General features: G+C 52.7%; 1 protein-coding gene across 2 annotated transcripts in view; it reads right to left on the bottom strand.

The window, feature by feature from the left end:
• Positions 1–680: 680 nt before the first annotated feature.
• Positions 681–23,169, bottom strand: part of LOC147086397 (pyruvate kinase PKM-like) — a 34,300-nt gene continuing 11,811 nt past the window's right edge. For both annotated transcript variants that reach the window (XM_085978460.1, XM_085978459.1), the window contains exons 4-11: positions 21,552–21,683; positions 18,886–19,072; positions 14,211–14,481; positions 13,521–13,671; positions 12,560–12,712; positions 11,197–11,363; positions 8,755–8,936; positions 681–876 (exon numbers count right to left, since the gene is read on the bottom strand). In XM_085978460.1, coding sequence (XP_085834586.1) covers positions 770–876; positions 8,755–8,936; positions 11,197–11,363; positions 12,560–12,712; positions 13,521–13,671; positions 14,211–14,481; positions 18,886–19,072; positions 21,552–21,683 — 1,350 coding nt within the window. In that variant the 3' untranslated portion in view covers positions 681–769. The remainder of the gene's footprint in view (positions 877–8,754; positions 8,937–11,196; positions 11,364–12,559; positions 12,713–13,520; positions 13,672–14,210; positions 14,482–18,885; positions 19,073–21,551; positions 21,684–23,169) is intronic.

The following is a 23,169-nucleotide window of genomic DNA, read 5'->3' on the forward strand; positions in this document are numbered from 1 at the left end:
TGACTCTCACTGGGGTACGCGTCCCCTCCTCTCCTGAAGGTGCTGACTCTCACTGGGGTACGGGTCCCCTCCTCTCCTGAAGGTGCTGACTCTCACTGGGGTATGGGTCCCCTCCTCTCCTGAAGGTGCTGACTCTCACTGGGGTACGGGTCCCCTCCTCTCCTGAAGGTGCTGACTTTCCCTGGGGTATGGGTCCCCTCCTCTCCTGAAGGTGCTGACTCTCACTGGGTTACGGGTCCCCTCCTCTCCTGAAGGTGCTGACTCTCACTGGGGTACGGGTCCCCTCCTCTCCTGAAGGTGCTGACTCTCACTGGGGTACGGGTCCCCTCCTCTCCTGAAGGTGCTGACTCTCACTGGGGTACGGGTCCCCTCCTCTCCTGAAGGCGCTGACTCTCACTGGGGTACGGGTCCCCTCCTCTCCTGAAGGTGCTGATTCTCACTGGGGTACGGGTCCCCTCCTCTCCTGAAGGCGCTGACTCTCACTGGGGTACGGGCCCCCTCCTCTCCTGAAGGTGCTGATTCTCACTGGGGTACGGGTCCCCTCCTCTCCTGAAGGCGCTGACTCTCACTGGGGTACGGGTCCCCTCCTCTCCTGAAGGCTCAGCCCCGCCCACAGCACCGCGCCACGGGAGAGGGGCGGGATTTCAAACCCTCCAACAAAAGGACAACGAACATCAGCAGCAGGTGGAAGAGAGATTTTATTCCTGGTGACGGCGGGATTGCGGGACAATACCGCAGAGGTCGACAGGTCGAAGGTCAGCCGCTGCCCTCAGGGTACGGGCATCACCCTCATGATGTTGGTGGCGCCCGAGCCGGATCGCCAGCCTGTCACCACGATGACCAAATCGCCAGGCTGAACAAACTCCCGGGTTTTAGCTGGAAGAGAGAAATGGAAAAGTTTACCAAAAAATCCAGGACTCCCGGAGCCGCCACACACTCCCAGGGCAGGTACAGCACGGGTTAGATACAGAGTAAAGCTCCCTCTACACTGTCCCATCAAACACTCCCAGAGCAGGTACAGCACAGGTTAGATACAGAGTAAAGCTCCCTCTACACTGTCCCATCAAACACTCCCAGGGCAGGTACAGCACGGGTTAGATACAGAGTAAAGCTCCCTCTTCACTGTCCCATCAAACACTCCCAGGGCAGGTACAGCACGGGTTAGATACAGAGTAAAGCTCCCTCTACACTGTCTCATCAAACACTCCCAGGGCAGGTACAGCACGGGTTAGATACAGAGTAAAGCTCCCTCTACACTGTCCCCATCAAACACTCCCAGGGCAGGTACAGCACGGGTTAGATACAGAGTAAAGCTCCTTCTACACTGTCCCCATCAAACACTCCCAGGGCAGGTACACCACGGGGTTAGATACAGAGTAAAGCTCCCTCTACACTGTCCCATCAAACACTCCCAGGGCAGCTACAGCACGGGTTAGATACAGAGTAAAGCTCCCTCTACACTGTCCCATCAAACACTCCCAAGGCAGGTACAGCACGGGTTAGATTCACAATTCACAATTCAAATCGCTTTATTGGCATGATAAGTTACATTTTATGTTGCCAAAGCATCAAAATACATTTATGGTTTAGCACATAAACGCAGTTCTATTCATACAGTGTATAAACAGGTATATCCCTGAGTGTATAAATATACATTCGCATTCTTTATATATATTCTTTTCTTAGTTTACTGGTTGTCCCTCTGTTCATGGCAAGCTGTAACATAGTGTGCCGCCAGTGTTACACAGGGGTTAGATACAGAGTAAAGCTCGCTCTACACTCAGAATAAGAACATAAGAACATAAGAACATAAGAAGTAGGAGCAGGAGTAGGCCATACGGCCCCTCGGGCCTGCTCCGCCATTCAATAGGATCATGGCTGATCCGAACATGGACTCACATCCACTTCCCTGCCCGCTCCCCGTAATCCCTAATTCCCTTATCAGCTAGGAAACTGTCTATCTGCGTTTTAAATTTATTTAATGTCGCAGCTTCCACAGCTCTCTGAGGTAGCAAATTCCATAGATTTACTAACCTGAGTGAAGAAGTTTCTCCTCATCTCAGTTTTGAAATGGTAGCCCCTTATTCCCCCTAGTTCTAGTCTCACCCATCAGTGGAAACATCCTCACTGCATCCACCCGATCAAGCCCCCTCACAATCTTATATGTTTCGATAAGATCGCCTCTCATTCTTCTGAACTCCAATGAGTAGAGGCCCAACCTACTCAACCTTTCCTCATACGTCAACCCCCTCATCTCCGGAATCAACCGAGTGAACCTTCTCTGAACCGCCTCGAGAGCAAGTATATCTTTTCTTAAATATGGAAACCAAAACTGTACGCAGTATTCCAGGTGTGGCCTCACCATTACCCTGTATAACTGAAGCAAAACTTCCCTGCTTTTATACTCCATCCCCCTTGCAATAAAAGCCAAGATTCCATTGGCCTTCCTGATCACCTGCTGCACCTGCATACTAACCTTCTGTGTTTCATGCACCAGGACCCCCAGATCCCTTTGTACTGTAGCACTTTGCAGTTTCTTTCCATTTAGATAATAACTTGCTCTTTGATTTTTTCTGCCAAAGTGCATAACCTCACACTTTCCAACATTATATTCCATCTGACAAATTTCTGCCCACTCACTTAGCCTGTCTATGTCCTTTTGCAGGTTTTTTATGTCCTCCTCACTCACTGCTTTCCCTCCCATCTTTGTATCGTCGGCAAACTTGGATATGTTACACTTGGTCCCCTCCTCCAAATCGTTAATATAGATTGTAAAGAGTTGGGGACCCAGCACTGACCCCTGCGGAACACCACTAGTTACTGATTGCCAGCCCGAGAACGAACCATTTATCCCAACTCTTTGTTTTCTGTTAGATAGCCAATCCTCCACCCATGCCAATATATTACCCCCAATCCCGTGATTTTTTATCTTGATCAGTAATCTTTTGTGTGGTGTTAAGTCCGTGAATGATTGAGACACGGACTAGCAGGAGAGAAACAAAGAGATCTTTACTGGTGAAAGGCATAAACGAAACTAACCAACAGAGGCTCTCTAGCGCCTTTTATACAGGGGTGGTCACTGCCGGTACTGCAGTCTGAGACCAGTTATTCTCTTAAAGGTACATACACAACAATTCCTCCCCTTTTAGATAAACAGTACATAACATTCATTTAACAACTAATGATAACGAATTACAATCACAATTACTGTTGCTAGATACATTGGTTAAGTTTAAGCAATTATAAGTTCAGTCTTTGAGGAGGCTTCCTGATTCTGTCTGGATAACGCCTCTTTGGAGTATCAGGTTCTTCTGGCAATGTTGAGTCGGAATCAATGTCGTTGTTTGGTTCATCTGCTTCCAATATTACCGGTTCTGCGGTAGCTGCAATTGGAACGTCGATTTCATTACCAGGTGTATCAGATCGTGGTGTGGAGTTGACGTTTTCCAGTGACTCTAGAATCTGGTCAGCATGGCGTCTTACAATGCTCTCCCCAACGTCCACGGTATACATGAGAGGTCCTTGTCGTGTACAAATCGTTCCTGGCTGCCATTTCTCAGTGCGGTAGTCCCGGGCCAAAACTGGTTGACCTATCTTAAAACTCCTGGTCGGCCTTTCATTCATATTCTGAAACTGCCTGTTCTCCACATCTCTTCGGACGTTTGGCTTAACCAAATCCAAGCGGCATCGTAGTCTTCGATTGAAGAACATCATGGCTGGAGTTTGGTTGGTAACCGCATGTGTCGCATTCCGGTAGGCAAACAAGAAGTTGTCCACCTTGTGTTGTAGGGGTATATCTTCATTACACATTGCCTTGATAGCCTTCTTGAATGTTTGGACAAACCTCTCGGCCAATCCATTAGTGGCTGGATGATATGGGGCAGATGTGTAATGCTTAACACCATTGTTCTTTAAGAACCTCCGGAACTCTTCAGACACAAACTGTGGTCCATTGTCAGAGCAAATCTGTTCAGGCAGCCCATTCCTGGCGAATATGGTTCGTAAAACTGCGATAGTTTTTTCCGTGGTGGTTGAGGACATTTTTATTACCTCTGGCCACTTAGAATGTGCATCCACCGCAATTAAAAACATCGAGTCCATGAAGGGACCAGCAAAATCAATGTGCACCCTTTGCCATGGAGATGAGGGCCACTCCCATGGATGTAGAAGGGCTTGTGGTGGGGCGTTTTGGACCTTCTGGCATCCTGCACAGCTCTTGGTCATCTCTTCGATTTCTCTATCGATTCCCGGCCACCACACAAACGCTCTGGCTAAGCTCTTCATTTTTACCCCACCCAGATGACCCTCATGAAGCTCATTGAGTACTCTATCCGTCAACTTAGGTGGAATTACTACTCTGGATCCACACATCAAGGTTCCTCTGCACACTGACAGCTGTTCTCTTCTCGGCGAGAATGCTGGCAGCAGTGGTTCGCCATGTGCTGGCCATCCCTTCACCGTTAAATCATAGACCCGTGATAGTGTCGGGTCATTCCGTGTTTCCCTTTCTATGTTTGCATTCGTCACAGGGAGACATTCGACTATGGTCGAGTGGAATAACTCCATTGGATCCACTGCAAGGTCTTCTTCTTCCACTGTCGGCAACGGTAGACGTGACAATCCATCAGCATTTCCATGCTGTTTAGTTCCTTTGTACTCGATGTCATATTGGTGTGCCCCGAGGAAAAGGGACCATCTCTGCAGCCGTTGTGCTGTCATTATCGGTACGCCCTTCTGAGGGTTGAAAATGGAGACAAGAGGTTGATGATCGGTTAGTAGAGTAAATTTTTGACCGTGCAGATAGTGATTGAACTTCTTCACCCCCCACACTAGGCTGAGGGCCTCTCTGTCAATCTGGACGTAGTTACGCTCGGCAGAAGTTAACGAGCGTGACGCAAAAGCTATCGGCCTCTCCAAACCATCAAGGAATTTATGTGACAGTACCGCCCCAATGCCGTAGGGAGACGCATCACACGCCAGCCTGATTGGCAGTGCTGGGTTGTAGTGAGCCAATACTTCCTTCGAAGTGATTAAGTCCTTACTCTTCTGAAAAGCACGCTTACAATCATCGCTCCATTTCCATGCTACCCCCGTTCGTAGCAGGGCGTTCAGTGGGTGCAGGATTGTCGACAAATTCGGCAAAAACTTATGATAGTAATTCACCAACCCGAGGAATGACCTCAGTTGCGACACATTTTCAGGCACTGGGGCCTTAACAACCGCTTCAATTTTGTCAGGGGACTTATGTAACCCCTCTTCATCAATCACGTGGCCACAATACGATATCTGTTTCTTAAAAAATTCGCACTTGGGGCGGTTGGCTCGCAGCCCATGTTCCCATAGTCTAGTGAGCACCTGTTCTAGGTTGTTAAGGTGTTCACTGTCATCGTCACCTGTTACAAGGATGTCGTCCAAGTAACACTGAGTCCCCGGAATCCCTTGCAAGACTTGTTCCATCGCTCTTTGCCATATCGCCGGAGCCGATGCTACTCCGAATACCAATCGATGATACTGGTAAAGGCCTCTGTGAGTGTTTATCGTGAGATACTTCCTAGAGGACTCTTCAACCTCCATCTGCAAATATGCTTGTGCTAGGTCAATTTTTGTAAAACGCTTCCCTCCAGACAGTGAGGCAAAGATGTCTTCTATCCTTGGAAGAGGATATTGTACTGTGTGAAGGACAGGGTTCACCGTCACCTTGAAATCCCCACAGATGCGAATCTTCCTTGGCTCTCTGGACTTATTGCTTAACGTTTTCTTCATGACAGGAACAATGGGTGTCGCCCACTCGCTCCAGTCGACCTTAGACAACACGCCTGCCTTCTCCAGATTCTCCAGCTCTGCCTCGACGGCTGGGCGAATTGCATATGGTACCGGTCTCGCTTTGAAAAACTTGGGAACTGCATTCTCTTCTATTTTTAACGAGGCGGTTACGCCCTTAAGCGTGCCCAGTTCTTGTTGAAATACCTCTTTGGCGTTAGCTAAGATTGTTGACAATCATCCAGGAGTGACGTCTTCATCTTTTTTACTGTCCACCGTCATTGCATGAATGGAGTGCCAATCTAAGTTTATCTTCCTGATCCATTCCCGTCCCAATAACGGTGGTCCAACATTTGGCAGTATGTAGAGATACAATTTCCGTATTTTCTTGCCGTTGTATTCGACAGGCACCCTTATTTTTCCTCTGGGGTATACTTTTTGCCCCGTATACGTCGTCAAGACGATGGATGTCTCTCTCAAGGGTATGTGTGAAAATAGCCGCTCATAGTCTCGTCGATTCATGACGGTTAGCGCTGATCCTGTATCCAATTCCATTTTAACTTGGGACCCTGCTATCGTGAGGGTGACCCAAATGGTTCGGTGATCCTCTTTTGCGATTACGTTGTGAAGTTTGAGACAGCTTAATCTCCTGTTCTCGGATTCACTATCGCTCATCTGGTCTTCGGAACTACTGTCCGTCATCTTTTGTACTTTCTTGTACGGTTCCTTAGTAGCCTTTTTGTAGTCGCTGGTCTTCTTCCCAGACCTACAAACTCGTGCAATGTGTCCAATCTTCCCGCATTGTCTGCATATTTTGTCTTTGGACCAGCAGTCCTTCTGGTCATGGTTAGTTCTGCCGCAGCGATAACATTTTGCAAATCCCCGTGTCATTTCGTGGGTGCCGTATTCCTGTGGTTTTTGTTGAATTTCTGCAGCTCCCCTGGCTGTTGCTTCATACGATACTGCCACGCTGAAAGCCTTATCTAGCGTCAGCTCTTTTTCTACGAGTAACTTCTTCTGTGTTCCTTCACTCAGGAGTCCACAGACAAGTTTGTCCCGCAGGGTATCTGCCAGTCCTGCTCCGAACTGGCAGTGCTTTGATAGCTTGCATAGTTCCGTAAGATACTCAGCATTGCTCTCATCTTTGTGCTGAGTTCTCCTGTGGAATTTAAATCTTTCTGCTATCAACAGCGGTGCAGGGTTTAAGTGCTCCTGTAGAACAGCAACAATTTCGTTAAAACTCTTCGCCTTCGGTTTGGCTGGAGTAATCAGATCCCGCAATAGGCCGTACGTTCTAGCGCCCATTACGTTTAGCAATATTGATGCCTTTTTCCCCTCCGCTATTTCATTTGCCTCGAAATATACCTCAACTCTTTCCACATACGTGGTCCAGTCCTCTAATGTATTATCAAAAGCAGTGATACAGCCAGTCTTCGGCATCTTGCAAATCTAAAATGGCGCCTCCCGCGCTTTGCCTTCTTCTCCGATTTAACAAAATGGCGCCTCCCGCGCTTTTCCTTCTTCCCCGCTGTTGTTAGCGCTGCTTTCCACGGTTTCCTGCGCATTAAATATTAATTCGTTTTCTTTTATTATCTTCCCGTCGTGGAGCGGACCCTCTGGGACACTTCCCTCCCTCTTCTGAGGTCCGAACGCTGCCCAGCTTCGAAACACCGGCCGCGCCCTGTATTCTCCACCCTCTCTCTCTCTCCTTGCTTCCCGACTCGCTGCCCGGCCCCGTTGCAGCCCAGGAAGGATCAGAGCACTACCTGCCACCAGCCCGATTAGCTGGGAAACCACGGACCGAGGAACCCAGCCTGGCTCTGGACAGTCTCTCCTGCAAGTTTTGAAATCGATGATTGACGGTCGACGCCCGTTTCTCGAGTTTCAATGGCCTATTTTTTTTTTTTTCTTTTCTTCTTTCTTCTGTCTCCGGCCTTCAACACGTCGTCGGAGCTGCTGCTGAGTTGCAGGTAAGTCCGTTTCTAACTCGTCGCCAGTGTTAAGTCCGTGAATGATTGAGACACGGACAAGCAGGAGAGAAACAAACAAGTCTTTACTGGTGAAAGGCATAAATGAAAACTAACCAACAGAGGCTCTCTAGCGCCTTTTATACAGGGGTGGTCACTGCCGGTACTGCAGTCTGAGACCAGTTATTCTCTTAAAGGTACATACACAACATGTGGCACCTTGTCAAATGCCTTTTGAAAGTCCAAATACACCACATCCACTGGTTCCCCTTTATCCACCCTGTTTGTTACATCCTCAAAGAATTTGAGCAAATTTGTCAAACATGACTTCCCCTTCATAAAACCATGCTGACTCTGTCCGATTAAATTATGCTTATCCAAATGTCCTGTTACTGCTTCCTTAATAATGGACTCCAACATTTTACCAACCACAGATGTTAGGCTAACTGGTCTATAGTTTCCAGCCTTTTGTCTACCTCCCTTTTTAAATAAGGGTGTTACATCAGCAGTTTTCCAATCTGCTGGGACCTTTCCTGAATCCAGGGAGTTTTGGAAAATTACCACCAATGCCTCCGCAATCCCTACCGCTACTTCTCTCAAGACCCTAGGATGTAGGCCATCAGGTCCAGGGGATTTATCCGCCTTAAGTCCCATTATCTTACCGAGTACCATCTCCTTAGTGATTTTAATTGTGTTTAGCTCCTCCCACCCTATAGCCCCCTGTTCAGTGTTGGGATACTTTTAGTGTCCTCTACTGTAAAGACTGATACAAAATATTTGTTCAGCGTATTTGCCATCTCCATGTTCCCCACTACTAATTTCCCGGTCTCATCCTCTAAGGGACCAACATTCACTTTAGCCACCCTTTTTCTTTTTATATAACTGTAGAAACTCTTGCTATCTGTTTTTATATTTTTTGCTAGTTTACTTTCATAATCTATCTTCCCTTTCTTAATTAATCTTTTAGTTATTCTTTGATATGCCACGGGTGAGTGTGACACTGGGTGTGTGATGCGGGATCATTTACCTATCTCCATTGCGAAGTTGACTCGCTGGTCGACATCCTCTGCCCAAACCTCGTGGACCTTCGCCTGATACAGGACTGGGAAGAGCCCACGGTACAGGTGAGCCTGTCGGGCGACCCGCTCATTGCGAGTGACGGCGATGATGGGAGCTCGAGGCCGGTACTTGGACACGAGCTGTGCCGTCCTGTTCAAACAAGGGGAATAAAGCAAGGTGACGAAAACTCAATCGAGGCAAACCTTATTTACAGTCACCACAAACAGCAATGGGATAATGACCGGATCATCTGTTTTAGTGATGTGGGTTGAAGGATAAATATTGGCCCCAGGACACCAGGGAGAACTCCCCCCTGCTCTCCTTCCCACAGTGGACGTGGGATCTTTTACGTCCACCTGAGAGGGTAGACGGGGCCTCGGCTTAACGCCTCATCCGAAAGACGGCACCTCTGACAGTGCGGCGCTCCCTCAGTACCGCCCCTCCGACAGTGCAGCGCTCCCTCAGTACCGCCCCTCCGACAGTGCGACGTTCCCTCAGTACTGCCCCTCCAACAGTGCGGCGCTCCCTCAGTACCGCCCCTCCGACAGTGCGGCGCTCCCTCAGTACTGCCCCTCCGACAGTGCGGCGCTCCCTCAGTACCGCCCCTCCGACAGTGCGGCGCTCCCTCAGTACCGCCCCTCCGTCAGTGCGGCGCTCCCTCAGTACCGCCCCGCCGACAGTGCGGCGCTCCCTCAGTACTGCCCCTGCGACAGTGCAGCACTCCCTCAGTACTGCCCCTCCGACAGTGCGGCGCTCCCTCAGTACTGCCTCTGCGACAGTGCAGCACTCCCTCAGTACTGTCCCTCTGACAGTGCGGCGCTCCCTCAGTACTGCCCCTCCGACAGTGCGGCGCTCCCTCAGTACCGCCCCTCCGACAGTGCAGCGCTCCCTCAGTCCTCCCCCTCCAACAGTGCGGCGCTCCCTCAGTACTGCCCCTCCAACAGTGCGGCGCTCCCTCAGTACCGCCCCTCCGACAGTGCGGCGCTCCCTCAGTACCGTCCCTCCGACAGTGCGGCGCTCCCTCAGTACCGCCCCGCCGACAGTGCGGCGCTCCCTCAGTACTGCCCCTGCGACAGTGCAGCACTCCCTCAGTACTGCCCCTCCGACAGTGCGGCGCTCCCTCAGTACTGCCCCTGCGACAGTGCAGCACTCCCTCAGTACTGTCCCTCTGACAGTGCGGCGCTCCCTCAGTACCGCCCCTCCGACAGTGCGGCGCTCCCTCAGTACCGCCCCTCCGACAGTGCGGCGCTCCCTCAGTACCGCCCCTCCGACAGTGCGGCGCTCCCTCAGTACTGCCCCTCCGACAGTGCGGCGCTCCCTCAGTACCGCCCCTTCGACAGTGCGGCGCTCCCTCAGTACCGCCCCTCCGACAGTGCAGTGCTCCCTCAGTCCTTCCCCTCCAACAGTGCGGCGCTCCCTCAGTACCGCCCCTCCGACAGTGCGGCGCTCCCTCAGTACCGCCCCTCCGACAGTGCGGCGCTCACTCAGTACCGCCCCTCCGACAGTGCGGCGTTCCCTCAGTACCGCCCCTCCGACAGTGCGGCGCTCCCTCAGTACCGCCCCTCCGACACTCCCTCAGTACCGCCCCTCCGACAGTGCGGTGCTCCCTCAGTACCGCCCCTCCGACAGTGCGGCGCTCCCTCAGTAGCTTCCCTCCGACAGTGCGGCGCTCCCTCAGTACTGCCCCTCCGACAGTGCGGCGCTCACTCAGTACCGCCCCTCCGACAGTGCGGCGCTCCCTCAGTACCGCCCCTCTGACAGTGCGGCGCTCCCTCAGTACCGCCCCTCTGACAGTGCGGTGCTCCCTCAGTACCGCCCCTCCGACAGTGCGGCACTCCCTCAGTACCGCCCCTCCGACAGTGTGGCGCTACCTCAGTACCGCCCCTCCGACAGTGCGGCGCTCCCTCAGTACCGCCCCTACGACAGTGCGGCGCTCCCTCAGTACCGCCCCTCCGACAGTGCGGTGCTCCCTCAGTACCGCCCCTCCGACAGTGCGGCGCTCCCTCAGTACCGCCCCTCCGACAGTGCGGCGCTCCCTCAGTACCGCCCCTCCGACAGTGCAGCGCTCCCTCAGTACTGACACTGGGAGTGTCGGCCTGGATTATGTATCTGTGTCAGGGAGGCTGCAGGATCCATTCCACACCCCATGCCAGCAGGGGGCTGTTCGACTGGGACGGCTTCACCAGCCCGTGGAAACACTGGGCATTACCACTACTCCAGAGAGAGTTAACTGGCAAACGAGTGGCTGCTGCCGGGGTTTCGCCAGCAGTTTTATCGGAGCTCGAGCCCCCAGTAGAATGAAGAGGTCGAAGGAGGGACCGCAGCAAGAACTGGAATCAGGAACAGTGCAGACGGGCCCCTGGAGGTCCAACAGAAACAAGACGGTCCTGGGGGTTCTAACGGCCGTTACCTGCCGGTGTTGGTCAGCACGATTATGGCCCCGGCACAGGATTTGAAGGAAGCTTCCACTGCCCCGACCGCGGTGACCTCCGTGGGGTCGCGGGTCAGCGGTGTCGACCTTCGCAGCTCCTCAAACAGCTGGTGATGGTAAACCGCGGCCTCTGCTTCCCGCGCGATCTGTGGAGAGAGCAAGAGAGAGAGAGAGGGAACGGTGAGACTCACAGCGGGAGCCCACACACCCGTGCGTTAACCCTTTCCGCCCTTCTCTCCTGAGGGTGCGGACCCTTCGCTGGGCGGGTGGAGCGGGAGGTGATGAATGGGACTCCCCATGGATCACCACATTACAGGAAGGGTGTGATCGCACTAGCGGGGGGCTGCAGAGGAGATTTACCAGGGTGTTGACCAGGCTGGGGAATTTCAGCGATGAGGAATGATTGGATCGGCTGGGGTTGTTTTTCTTTGGAACAGAGGAGGCTGAGGGGAGATTTAATTGAGGTGTATAAAATTATGAGGGGCCTCGATAGAGTGGAGAGGAAGGACCGATTTCCCTTAGGAAAGAGGTCAATAACCAGGGGCAGAGATTGAAAGTAATTGGTAGAAGGTTTAGAGGGGAGTTGAGGAGAACTTTCTTCACCCAGAGGGTGGTGGGGGTCTGGAACTCACTGCCTGAAAGGGTGGTCGAGGCAGAAACCCTCATCGCATTTAAAAAGTACTTGAATATGCACTTGAAATGCCGAAACCCACAGGGCTACGGACCGAGAGCTGGAAAGTGGGATTAGGCTGGGATCGCTCTTTGTCGGCCGGCGCGGACACGATGGGCCGAATGGCCTCCTTCTGTGCTGTAAATTTCTATGATTCTATGCTGAGGGTGAGAGCCATAGATATTTGGACTCTCGGGAAATTGAGGGATCGGGCGGGAAAGTGGAATTGTGGTCGATGATCAGCCCTGGTCTTATTGAATGGTGGGGCAGGTTCGAGGGGCCGAATGGCGGAGCAGGTTCGAGGGGCCGAATGGCGGAGCAGGTTCGAGGGGCCGAATGGGGGAGCAGGTTCGAGGGGCCGAATGGCGGAGCAGGCTCGAGGGGCCGAATGGCGGAGCAGGTTTGAGGGGCCGAATGGCGGAGCAGGCTCGAGGGGCCGAATGGCGGAGCAGGTTTGAGGGGCCGAATGGCGGAGCAGGTTCGAGGGGCCGAATGGCCCACTCCCGCTCCTAGTTCCTCCGTTAGTAAAGGTGGCCGCCTTGTGGCAGGATGGAAGAACTGCAGCACCCCCCCGCCCCGGTCATTCCCCGCTGCACAGCACCGCCCTGTGGGCAGCCCGGGGGAAGACGTGCCCTGAACACAACCACTTCCCCACAAGGTTGAATTTCGTACTGCGTGCTGCATCTGCACAGACTCCAACGGGTAGTCTCCTTTCGCTGTCTCCCCAGACAGCATTATACAGTCCGCTCCGTCCAGCACTGCATTCGCAACATCGCTGCTCTCTGCTCGAGTCGGCCGCGGTTTATTCACCATACTCTCCAGCATCTACAGAAGGAAAGTCTTTGGTCAGATAAATTCGACACGTTAAAAACAAGTCGCCATTTAAAACGTCCTTGACTCCCTGTTCATGCCTCACCGATTATTACCTGAACCTGGCACCAGACAAACTGTCACACATAAGAACGTGGGAGTCACTGTATGTGGAACCCGTACCCCAGTGAGAGTCAGTGCCTGTGGAACCCGTACCCCAGTGAGAGTCAGTGTGTGTGGAACCCGTACCCCAGTGAGAGTCAGTGTGTGTGGAACCCGTACCCCAGTGAGAGTCAGTGTGTGTGGAACCCGTACCCCAGTGAGAGTCAGTGTCTGTGGAACCCGTACCCCAGTGAGAGTCACTGTCTGTGGAACCCGTACCCCAGTGAGAGTCAGTGTGTGTGGAACCCGTACCCCAGTGAGAGTCAGTGTGTGTGGAACCCGTACCCCAGTGAGAGTCAGTGTGTGTGGAACCCGTACCCAAGTGAGAGTCAGTGTCTGTGGAACCCGTACCCCAGTGAGAGTCAGTGTGTGTGGAACCCGTACCCCAGTGAGAGTCAGTGTGTGTGGAACTGTACCCCAGTGAGAGTCAGTGTGTGTGGAACCTGTACCCCAGTGAGAGTCAGTGTGTGTGGAACCCGTACCCCAGTGAGAGTCAGTGTCTCTGGAACTGTACCCCAGTGAGAGTCAGTGTGTGTGGAACCCGTACCCCAGTGAGAGTCAGTGTGTGTGGAACCCGTACCCCAGTGTGAGTCAGTGTGTGTGGGGTCGTGTGCTGATACACAGGACGGGTAGTACAGGGACTCGTGAACTGGTAACAAACCTGCGTAGCGCAAATGACGGGCTTCCCAGCTTGGTTGCATCGTCCAATCATCATTTTCTGGGCCAGGAAGACTTTCTCGGCTGGGATCTCGATGCCGAGATCTCCCCGGGCGACCATGATCCCATCGCTGGCCTCCAGAATCTCATCGAACCTAAAGCACAAGGAGTGGGTCAGATATTCGGGAGCTCCCTGACCGTCCCACCGTAACCGTCCTGCCCAGACTGACACACGCTGACCCCTGACCCAGCACTGACCCCTGACCCAGCTCACTGACCCCTGACCCAGCTCACTGACCCCTGACCCAGCTCACTGACCCCACACGCTGAACCCTGACCCTGCACGCTGACTCCTGACCCAGCGCACAGACCCCTGACCCAGCGCACTAACCCCTGACCCAGCTCACTGACCCCACACACTGAACCCTGACCCTGCACGCTGAACCCGGACCCAGCTCACTGACCGCTGACCCAGCCCACTAACCCCTGACCCGGCACACTGACCCCTGACCCAGCGCACTGACCCCTGACCCAGCGCACTAACCCCACCCACTGACCCCTGACCCTGCACACTGACCCGTCCCCACATGCGGAACCCTGACCCTGCACGCTGACCCCTGACCCCACATGCTGACCCTGACCCCACACGCTGACCCCTGACCCCACATGCTGACCCCTGACCCCGCCCACTTACCGCCGCACTCCTTCATGATTCTCGATCTTGCTGATGATTTTGATGTCCTTCCCCTTCTCCCCGAGGGTTTGGCGGATCGTCCGAACGTCGTCCCCCTTGCGGACGAAGGAGGCGAAGATCATGTCGACCCCGAACTCCAGGCCGAAGCGCAGGTCCTGCACGTCCTGCTCGGACACGGCTGGGAGGTCGATGGCTGCCTCCGGCAGGTTCACCCCCTTCTTGCTGCAGAGCTTTCCGCCGTTCTCCACCTCCGTCAGGCAGTAATCGGGCCCTGGGCACACGGGTCAGAGGTCAGAGGTGAGAGGTCAGAGCCACGGCCGCTCGGGGTGACTGTGCCCAACCTGGGCCAGCTGACCAACGATCTAAACTTTACCTCAACCCCGGCCCCACAATTTCGAAGCAATCATTTGTCCGCTGTGGCTCAGTGGGCGGCACCCTCGCCTCTGAGTCAGAAGGTTGTGGGTTCAAGTCCCGCTCCAGAGACTGGAGCATAAAAATCCAGACAAATACAGATTCACAGATTACTGAAAGTAGCGACGCACGTTAATAAGGCCATAAAAAAGAATACAAAGCACTGAGGTACATTTCTAGCGGGATAGAATTGAAAAGTAAAGAAGTTATGTTAAACTTGTATCGCACCTCGGTTAGATCACACTTGGAGCACTGTGCACAGTTCTGGTCTCCATATACCTTGGTTAGATCACACTTGGAGCACTGTGCACAGTCCTGGTCTCCATATACCTTGGTTAGACCACACTTGGAGCACTGTGCACAGTTCTGGTCTCCATATACCTTGGTTAGACCACACTTGGAGCACTGTGCACAGTTCTGGTCTCCATATACCTTGGTTAGATCACACTTGGAGCACTGTGCACAGTCCTGGTCTCCATATACCTTGGTTAGACCACACTTGGAGCACTGTGCACAGTTCTGGTCTCCATATACCTTGGTTAGACCACACTTGGAGCACTGTGCACAGTTCTGGTCTCCATATACCTTGGTTAGACCACACTTGGAGCACTGTGCACAGTTCTGGTCTCCATATACCGTGGTTAGACCACACTTGGAGCACTGTGCACAGTTCTGGTCTCCATATACCGTGGTTAGACCACACTTGGAGCACTGTGCACAGTCCTGGTCTCCATATACCTTGGTTAGACCACACTTGGAACACTGTGCACAGTCCTGGTCTCCATATACCTTGGTTAGACCACACTTGGAGCACTGTGCACAGTTCTGGTCTCCATATACCTTGGTTAGACCACACTTGGAGCACTGTGCACAGTTCTGGTCTCCATATACCTCGGTTAGACCACACTTGGAGCACTGTGCACAGTTCTGGTCTCCATATACCGTGGTTAGACCGCACTTGGAGCACAGTGCACAGTTCTGGTCTCCATATACCGTGGTTAGACCACACTTGGAGCACTGTGCACAGTCCTGGTCTCCATATACCTTGGTTAGACCACACTTGGAACACTGTGCACAGTCCTGGTCTCCATATACCTTGGTTAGACCACACTTGGAGCACTGTGCACAGTTCTGGTCTCCATATACCTTGGTTAGACCACACTTGGAGCACTGTGCACAGTTCTGGTCTCCATATACCTCGGTTAGACCACACTTGGAGCACTGTGCACAGTTCTGGTCTCCATATACCGTGGTTAGACCGCACTTGGAGCACAGTGCACAGTTCTGGTCTCCGTATACCGTGGTTAGACCACACTTGGAGCACTGTGCACAGTTCTGGTCCCCATATACCTTGGTTAGACCACACTTGGAGCACAGTGCACAGTTCTGGTCTCCGTATACCGTGGTTAGACCACACTTGGAGCACTGTGCACAGTTCTGGTCTCCGTATACCGTGGTTAGACCACACTTGGAGCACTGTGCACAGTTCTGGTCCCCATATACCTTGGTTAGACCGCACTTGGAGCACTGTGCACAGTTCTGGTCTCCATATACCTTGGTTAGACCACACTTGGAGCACTGCGCACAGTTCTGGTCTCCATATACCTTGGTTAGACCACACTTGGAGCACTGTGCACAGTTCTGGTCTCCATATACCTTGGTTAGACCACACTTGGAGCACTGTGCACAGTTCTGGTCTCCATATACCTCGGTTAGACCACACTTGGAGCATTGTGCACAGTTCTGGTCTCCATATACCTTGGTTAGACCACACTTGGAGCACTGCGCACAGTTCTGGTCTCCATATACCTTGGTTAGACCACACTTGGAGCACTGTGCACAGTTCTGGTCTCCATATACCTTGGTTAGACCACACTTGGAGCACTGTGCACAGTTCTGGTCTCCATATACCTCGGTTAGACCACACTTGGAGCATTGTGCACAGTTCTGGTCTCCATATACCTTGGTTAGACCACACTTGGAGCACTGTGCACAGTTCTGGTCTCCATATACCTCGGTTAGACCACACTTGGAGCACTGTGCACAGTTCTGGTCTCCATATACCTCGGTTAGACCACACTTGGAGCACTGTGCACAGTTCTGGTCTCCATATACCTTGGTTAGACCACACTTGGAGCACTGTGCACAGTTCTGGTCTCCATATACCTCGGTTAGACCACACTTGGAGCATTGTGCACAGTTCTGGTCTCCATATACCTCGGTTAGACCACACTTGGAGCACTGTGCACAGTTCTGGTCTCCATATACCTTGGTTAGACCACACTTGGAGCACTGTGCACAGTTCTGGTCTCCATATACCTTGGTTAGACCACACTTGGAGCATTGTGCACAGTTCTGGTCTCCATATACCTTGGTTAGACCGCACTTGGAGCACTGTGCACAGTTCTGGTCTCCATATACCTCAGTTAGACCACACTTGGAGCACTGTGCACAGTTCTGGTCTCCATATACCTTGGTTAGACCGCACTTGGAGCACTGTGCACAGTTCTGGTCTCCATATACCTGGGTTAGATCACACTTGGAGCACTGTGCACAGTTCTGGTCTCCATATACCTTGGTTAGATCACACTTGAAGCAATGTGTGCAGTTCTGGTCTCCATATACCTTGGTTAGACCACACCTGGAGCACTCTGCACAGTCCTGGTCTCCATATGCCTTGGTTAGATCACAGTTCTGGTCTCCGTATACCTTGGTTAGACCACACTTGGAGGACTGTGCACAGTTCTGGTCTCCATATACTTTGGTTAGACCACATTTGGAGCACTGTGCACAGTTCTGGTCTCCATATACCTTGGTTAGACCACAATTGAGGACTGTGCACAGTTCTGGTCTCCATATACCTTGGGTAGACCACACTTGGAGCACTGTGCACAGTTCTGGTCTCCATATTATATAAACGATATAGAGGCACTGAAGAAGGTGTGATAAAGATTCACAAGGATAATACCAGAACTGAGAGGTTATAAACTATCAGGAAAGATTGAACAGGCTGGGGCTCTGTTCTCTAGACAGGAGAAAGTTGAGGGGTGACCTGATCGAGGTCTTCAAGATTATGAAAGGGGTTCGATAGGGTAGACGTAGAGAAAATGTTTCCACTTGTGGGGGAGACCAGAACTAGGGGCCATCAATAGAAGATCGTCACTAATAAATCCAATCGGGAATTCAGGAGAAACTTCTTCACCCAGAGAGTGGTGAGAATGTGGAACTTGCTACCACAGGGAGTGGTTGAGGTGAATAGTATCGATGTATTTAAGGGGACGCTGGATAAACACGAGGCAGAAAGGAATATCAAATCTTGGACGATGGGTAACGGTCACTCTCGCCCTTCAAACGGCAGGGGTCAGGGGTCACTGACCCATGGAACAAACGAGCAGCGGATCGCGACGGTGGTGTCCAAAACCGGCGCCCAATGAGGCGGTGGAAACAAACGATGAGAAAACATCATTCAGCCGCACCACCGCCCCCCCCTCCGCCCCACCGTGACTCCCAGCGCCCGAGGACAGTCAGACGAGTGACCCGCTGCCCAACATGGCCGCCTGTGCCCGTCACCGCGCACGCACCTCGGGGTCCGGGGCACATAGAAACATAGAAGATAGGAGCAGGAGTAGGCCATTCGGCCCCTCGAGCCTGCTCCGCCATTCAATGAGATCATGGCTGATCATCCAAACTCAGTACCCTGTCCCTGCCTTCTCCCCATATCCTTTGATCCCTTTAGCCTTAAGAAATATATCTAACTCCTTCTTGAATATATTTAATGAATTGGCCTCTACTGCCTTCTGTGGTAGAGAATTCCACAGGTTCACCACTCTCTGGGTGAAGAAATTCCTCCTCATTTCTGTCCTAAATGGCCGACCCCTTATCCTTAGACTGTGACCCCTGGTTCTGGACTCCCCCGCCATTGGGAACATCCTTCCTGCATCTAGTCTGTCTAGTCCTGTTAGAATTTTATAAGTTTCAATGAGATCCCCTCTCATTCTTCGAAACTCCAGCGAGTACAAAGCCAATCGACCCAATCTCTCCTCATACGTCATTCCTGCCATCCCAGGTATCAGCCTGGTGAATCTTCGCTGCACTCCTTCCATGGCAAGAACATCCTTCCTCAGATAAGGCGACCAAAACTGCACACAATACTCAAGGTGTGGTCTCACCAAGGCCCTGTACAACTGCAGCAAGACATCCTTGTTCCTGTACTCGAATCCTCTCGCTACGAAGGCCAACATACCGCTTGTCTTCTTAAACCTACCGATCTCTTTGATCAGGAGCGAGACCAGTCCGTCGTCGATGAAAATCTTCCCGCCCACTCTGACCACTTGCGGCAGGTTCCTGTAATCCACCCAGATCAGGTCCTCGCCGCACTGCGCCTTGAAGCGATCGTCGGTGGTCACTTTAACCTCTGACCCCTTCAGCAGCTCCGCCTCCCCGGACTCGCTCTGCAAGGGCAAGCACGAGGGTTCTGGGTCATTGTCTGTATCTTTACCTGTCCTATTACCATCTCGTCTCACCTTGAATATCTCTTAATGTCTCCTCTTTCATCCCCTCCCCCATTTACCAGCCCCCAAACTGCCTTTTGTTTCATTTCCTGCCTTTTCTCTCAGTCCTGACGAAGGGTTTCAACCCGAAACGTTAACTCTGTTTCTCTCTCCACGGATGTTGCCTGGCCTGCTGAGTTTTTCCAGCATTTTCTGTTGTTATTCTGGGTCACACGGTCAGCTCACCCACACACCCCCCCCTCCTCATTTCCTCCCCCCACCTAAAATACAAAGTCTTTTGGCAAGTGCACCATAACACCCACCTGTAGATTTACACACTCCCGAAACCCGAAACCAGTCAGTCAAACAAACTCGGAGTGAGCAGAACACTATGAACAGGGGTTCGGGGCAGTTAGTCTATATATAAACCCCCCGAACCCCTCGATTAGATTCCAGCCTGTAACTCACTCCCGGGTATCTGTTAGTCTATATATAAACCCCCCGAACCCCTCGATTAGATTCCAGCCTGTAACTCACTCCCGGGTATCTGTTATTCTATATATAAACCCCCTGAACGCCTCGATTAGATTCCAGCCTGTAACTCACTCCCGGGTATCTGTTATTCTGTATATAAACCCCCTGAACCCCTCGATTAGATTCCAGCCTGTAACTCACTCCCGGGTATCTGTTATTCTATATATAAACCCCCCCGAACCCCTCGATTAGATTCCAGCCTGTAACTCACTCCTGGGTATCTGTTATTCTATATATAAACCCCCTGAACCCCTCGATTAGATTCCAGCCTGTAACTCACTCCCGGGTATCTGTTATTCTATATATAAACCCCCCCGAACCCCTCGATTAGATTCCAGCCTGTAACTCACTCCCGGGTATCTGTTATTCTATATATAAACCCCCCGAACCCCTCGATTAGATTCCAGTCTGTAACTCACTCCCGGGTATCTGTTATTCTATATATAAACCCCCCGAACCCCTCGATTAGATTCCAGTCTGTAACTCACTCCCGGGTATCTGTTATTCTATATATAAACCCCCCAAACCCCTCGATTAGATTCCAGCCTGTAACTCACTCCCGGGTATCTGTTATTCTATATATAAACCTCCCGAACCCCTCGATTAGATTCCAGTCTGTAACTCACTCCCGGGTATCTGTTATTCTATATATAAACCCTCCGAACCCCTCGATTAGATTCCAGCCTGTAACTCACTCCCGGGTATCTGTTATTCTATATATAAACCACCTGAACCCCTCGATTAGATTCCAGCCTGTAACTCACTCCCGGGTATCTGTTAGTCTATATATAAATCCCCCGAACCCCTCGATTAGATTCCAGCCAGTAACTCACTCCCGGGTATCTGTTATTCTATATATAAATCCCCCCGAACCCCTCGATTAGATTCCAGCCTGTAACTCACTCCCGGGTATCTGTTATTCTATATATAAACCCCCCGAACCCCTCGATTAGATTCCAGCCTGTAACTCACTCCCAGGTATCTGTTATTCTATATATAAACCCCCTGAACCCCTCGATTAGATTCCAGCCTGTAACTCACTCCCGGGTATCTGTTATTCTATATATAAACCCCCCCGAACCCCTCGATTAGATTCCAGCCTGTAACTCACTCCCGGGTATCTGTTATTCTATATATAAACCCCCCGAACCCCTCGATTAGATTCCAGCCTGTAACTCACTCCCGGGTATCTGTTATTCTATATATAAACCCCCCCGAACCCCTCGATTAGATTCCAGCCTGTAACTCACTCCCGGGTATCTGTTATTCTATATATAAACCCCCGAACCCCTCGATTAGATTCCAGCCTGTAACTCACTTCCGGGTATCTGTTATTCTATATATAAACCCCCCGAACCCCTCGATTAGATTCCAGCCTGTAACTCACTCCCGGGCATCTGTTATTCTATATATAACCCCACCAAACCCCTCGATTAGATTCCAGCCTGTAACTCACTCCCGGGTATCTGTTATTCTATATATAAACCCCCCCGAACCCCTCGATTAGATTCCAGCCTGTAACTCACTCCCGGGTATCTGTTATTCTATATAAACCCCCCGAACCCCTCGATTAGATTCCAGCCTGTAACTCACTCCCGGGTATCTGTTATCCTATATATAAACCCCCCCGAACCCCTCGATTAGATTCCAGACTGTAACTCACTCCCGGGTATCTGTTATTCTATATATAAACCCCCCGAACCCCTCGATTAGATTCCAGCCTGTAACTCACTCCCGGGTATCTGTTATTCTATATATAAACCGCCCCCCCCCAAACCCCTCGATTAGATTCCAGCCTGTAACTCACTCCCGGGTATCCGTTATTCTATATATAAACCCCCCCCGAACCCGAACCTCTCGATTGGGTGACCTTTAACCCTCTGCCATGCTCCCCGAGGTCACTCACCCCTTTGACCAGCCCGGTGCGGATTTCGGGCCCCTTTGTGTCGAGCGCTATGGCCACGCTTTTCTGGTAGAGCGGGTTGGAGGAGAGGCTGTTGGCAGCCTGCCGAATGTTCTTGATGGAGCCGGCATGGTACTGGTGAAGACAGGGGGAGAGAGTCAAACCGCAGCGGAGGAGGGCGGTGGGGGTAGGTGGGGGGGTGAGAGTAACAGATACAGGAAATGTCGGACCCGGAGATCACCCCCCACCCACCCCGGCAGAGGTGACAGTGGGGTACGGGTGAGGGTGGGGTACGGGTGAGGGTGGGGTACGGGTGAGGGTGGGGTACGGGTGAAGGTGGGGTACGGGTGAGGGTGGGGTACGGGTGAAGGTGGGGTACGGGTGAAGGTGGGGTACGGGTGAAGGTGGGGTACGGGTGAAGGTGGGGTACGGGTGAGGGTGGGGTACGGGTGAAGGTGGGGTTCAGGTGAAGGTGGGGTACGTGTGAGGGTGGGGTACGGGTGAGGGTGAGGTACGGGTGAGGGTGGGGTACGGGTGAGGGTGGGGTACGGTTGAAGGTGGGGTACGGGTGAGGGTGGGGTACGGGTGAAAGTGGGGTACGGGTGAAGGTGGGGTACGGGTGAAGGTGGGGTACGGGTGAGAGTGGGGTACGGTGAGGGTGGGGTACGGGTGAGGGTGGGGTACGGGTGAGGGTGGGGTACGGGTGAGGGTGGGGTACGGGTGAAGGTGGGGTACGGGTGAGGGTGGGGTACGGGTGAAGTTGGGGTACGGGTGAGGGTGGGGTACGGGTGAGGGTGGGGTACGGGTGAAGGTGGGGTACGGGTGAAGGTGGGGTACGGGTGAGGGTGGGGTACGGGTGAAGGTGGGGTACGGGTGAGGGTGGGGTACGTGTGAGGGTGGGGTACGTGTGAGAGTGGGGTACGGGTGAGGGTGGGGTACGGGTGAGGGTGGGGTACGGGTGAGGGTGGGGTACGGGTGAGGGTGGGGTACGGGTGAAGGTGGGGTACGGGTGAGGGTGGGGTACGGGTGAGGGTGGGGTACGGGTGAGAGTGGGGTACGGGTGAGGGTGGGGTACGGGTGAGGGTGGGGTACGGGTGAGGGTGGGGTATGGGTGAGGGTGGGGTACGGGTGAGGGTGGGGTATGGGTGAGAGTGGGGTACGGGTGAGGGTTGGGTACGTGTGAGGGTGGGGTACGGGTGAGGGTGGGGTACGGGTGAGGGTGGGGTACGGGCGAGGGTGGGGTACGGTTGAGGGTGGGGTACAGGTGAGGGTGGGGTACGGGTGAGGGTGGGGTGCGGGTGAGGGTTGGGGTACATAAGAACATAAGACTTAGGAGTCGGCCATTCGGCCCCTCGATCCTGCTCCGCCACTCAATAAGATCATGGCTGATCTTCTACCTCATCTTCACTTTCCCGCACTATCCCCGTATCCCTCGATTCCCTTAATATTCAAAAATCTATCGATCTCAGCCTTGAATATACTCAACGACTGAGCCTCCACAGCCCTCTGGGTGCGGGTGAAGGTGGCGTTCAGGGGCTTGGCCTGTGTACCCCAGCGAGAGTCAGCGCCCTCCGAGAGGGAGGCGGGGGTGGGGAGACAGCAACAGTGATAAATTAGAAGA

Source organism: Somniosus microcephalus, unplaced genomic scaffold (genome assembly GCF_052327205.1).
Source record: "Somniosus microcephalus isolate GS21.2 unplaced genomic scaffold, FLI_Smic_1.0 unresolved_chr7, whole genome shotgun sequence".
NCBI classification, from domain to species: Eukaryota; Metazoa; Chordata; class Chondrichthyes; order Squaliformes; family Somniosidae; genus Somniosus; species Somniosus microcephalus.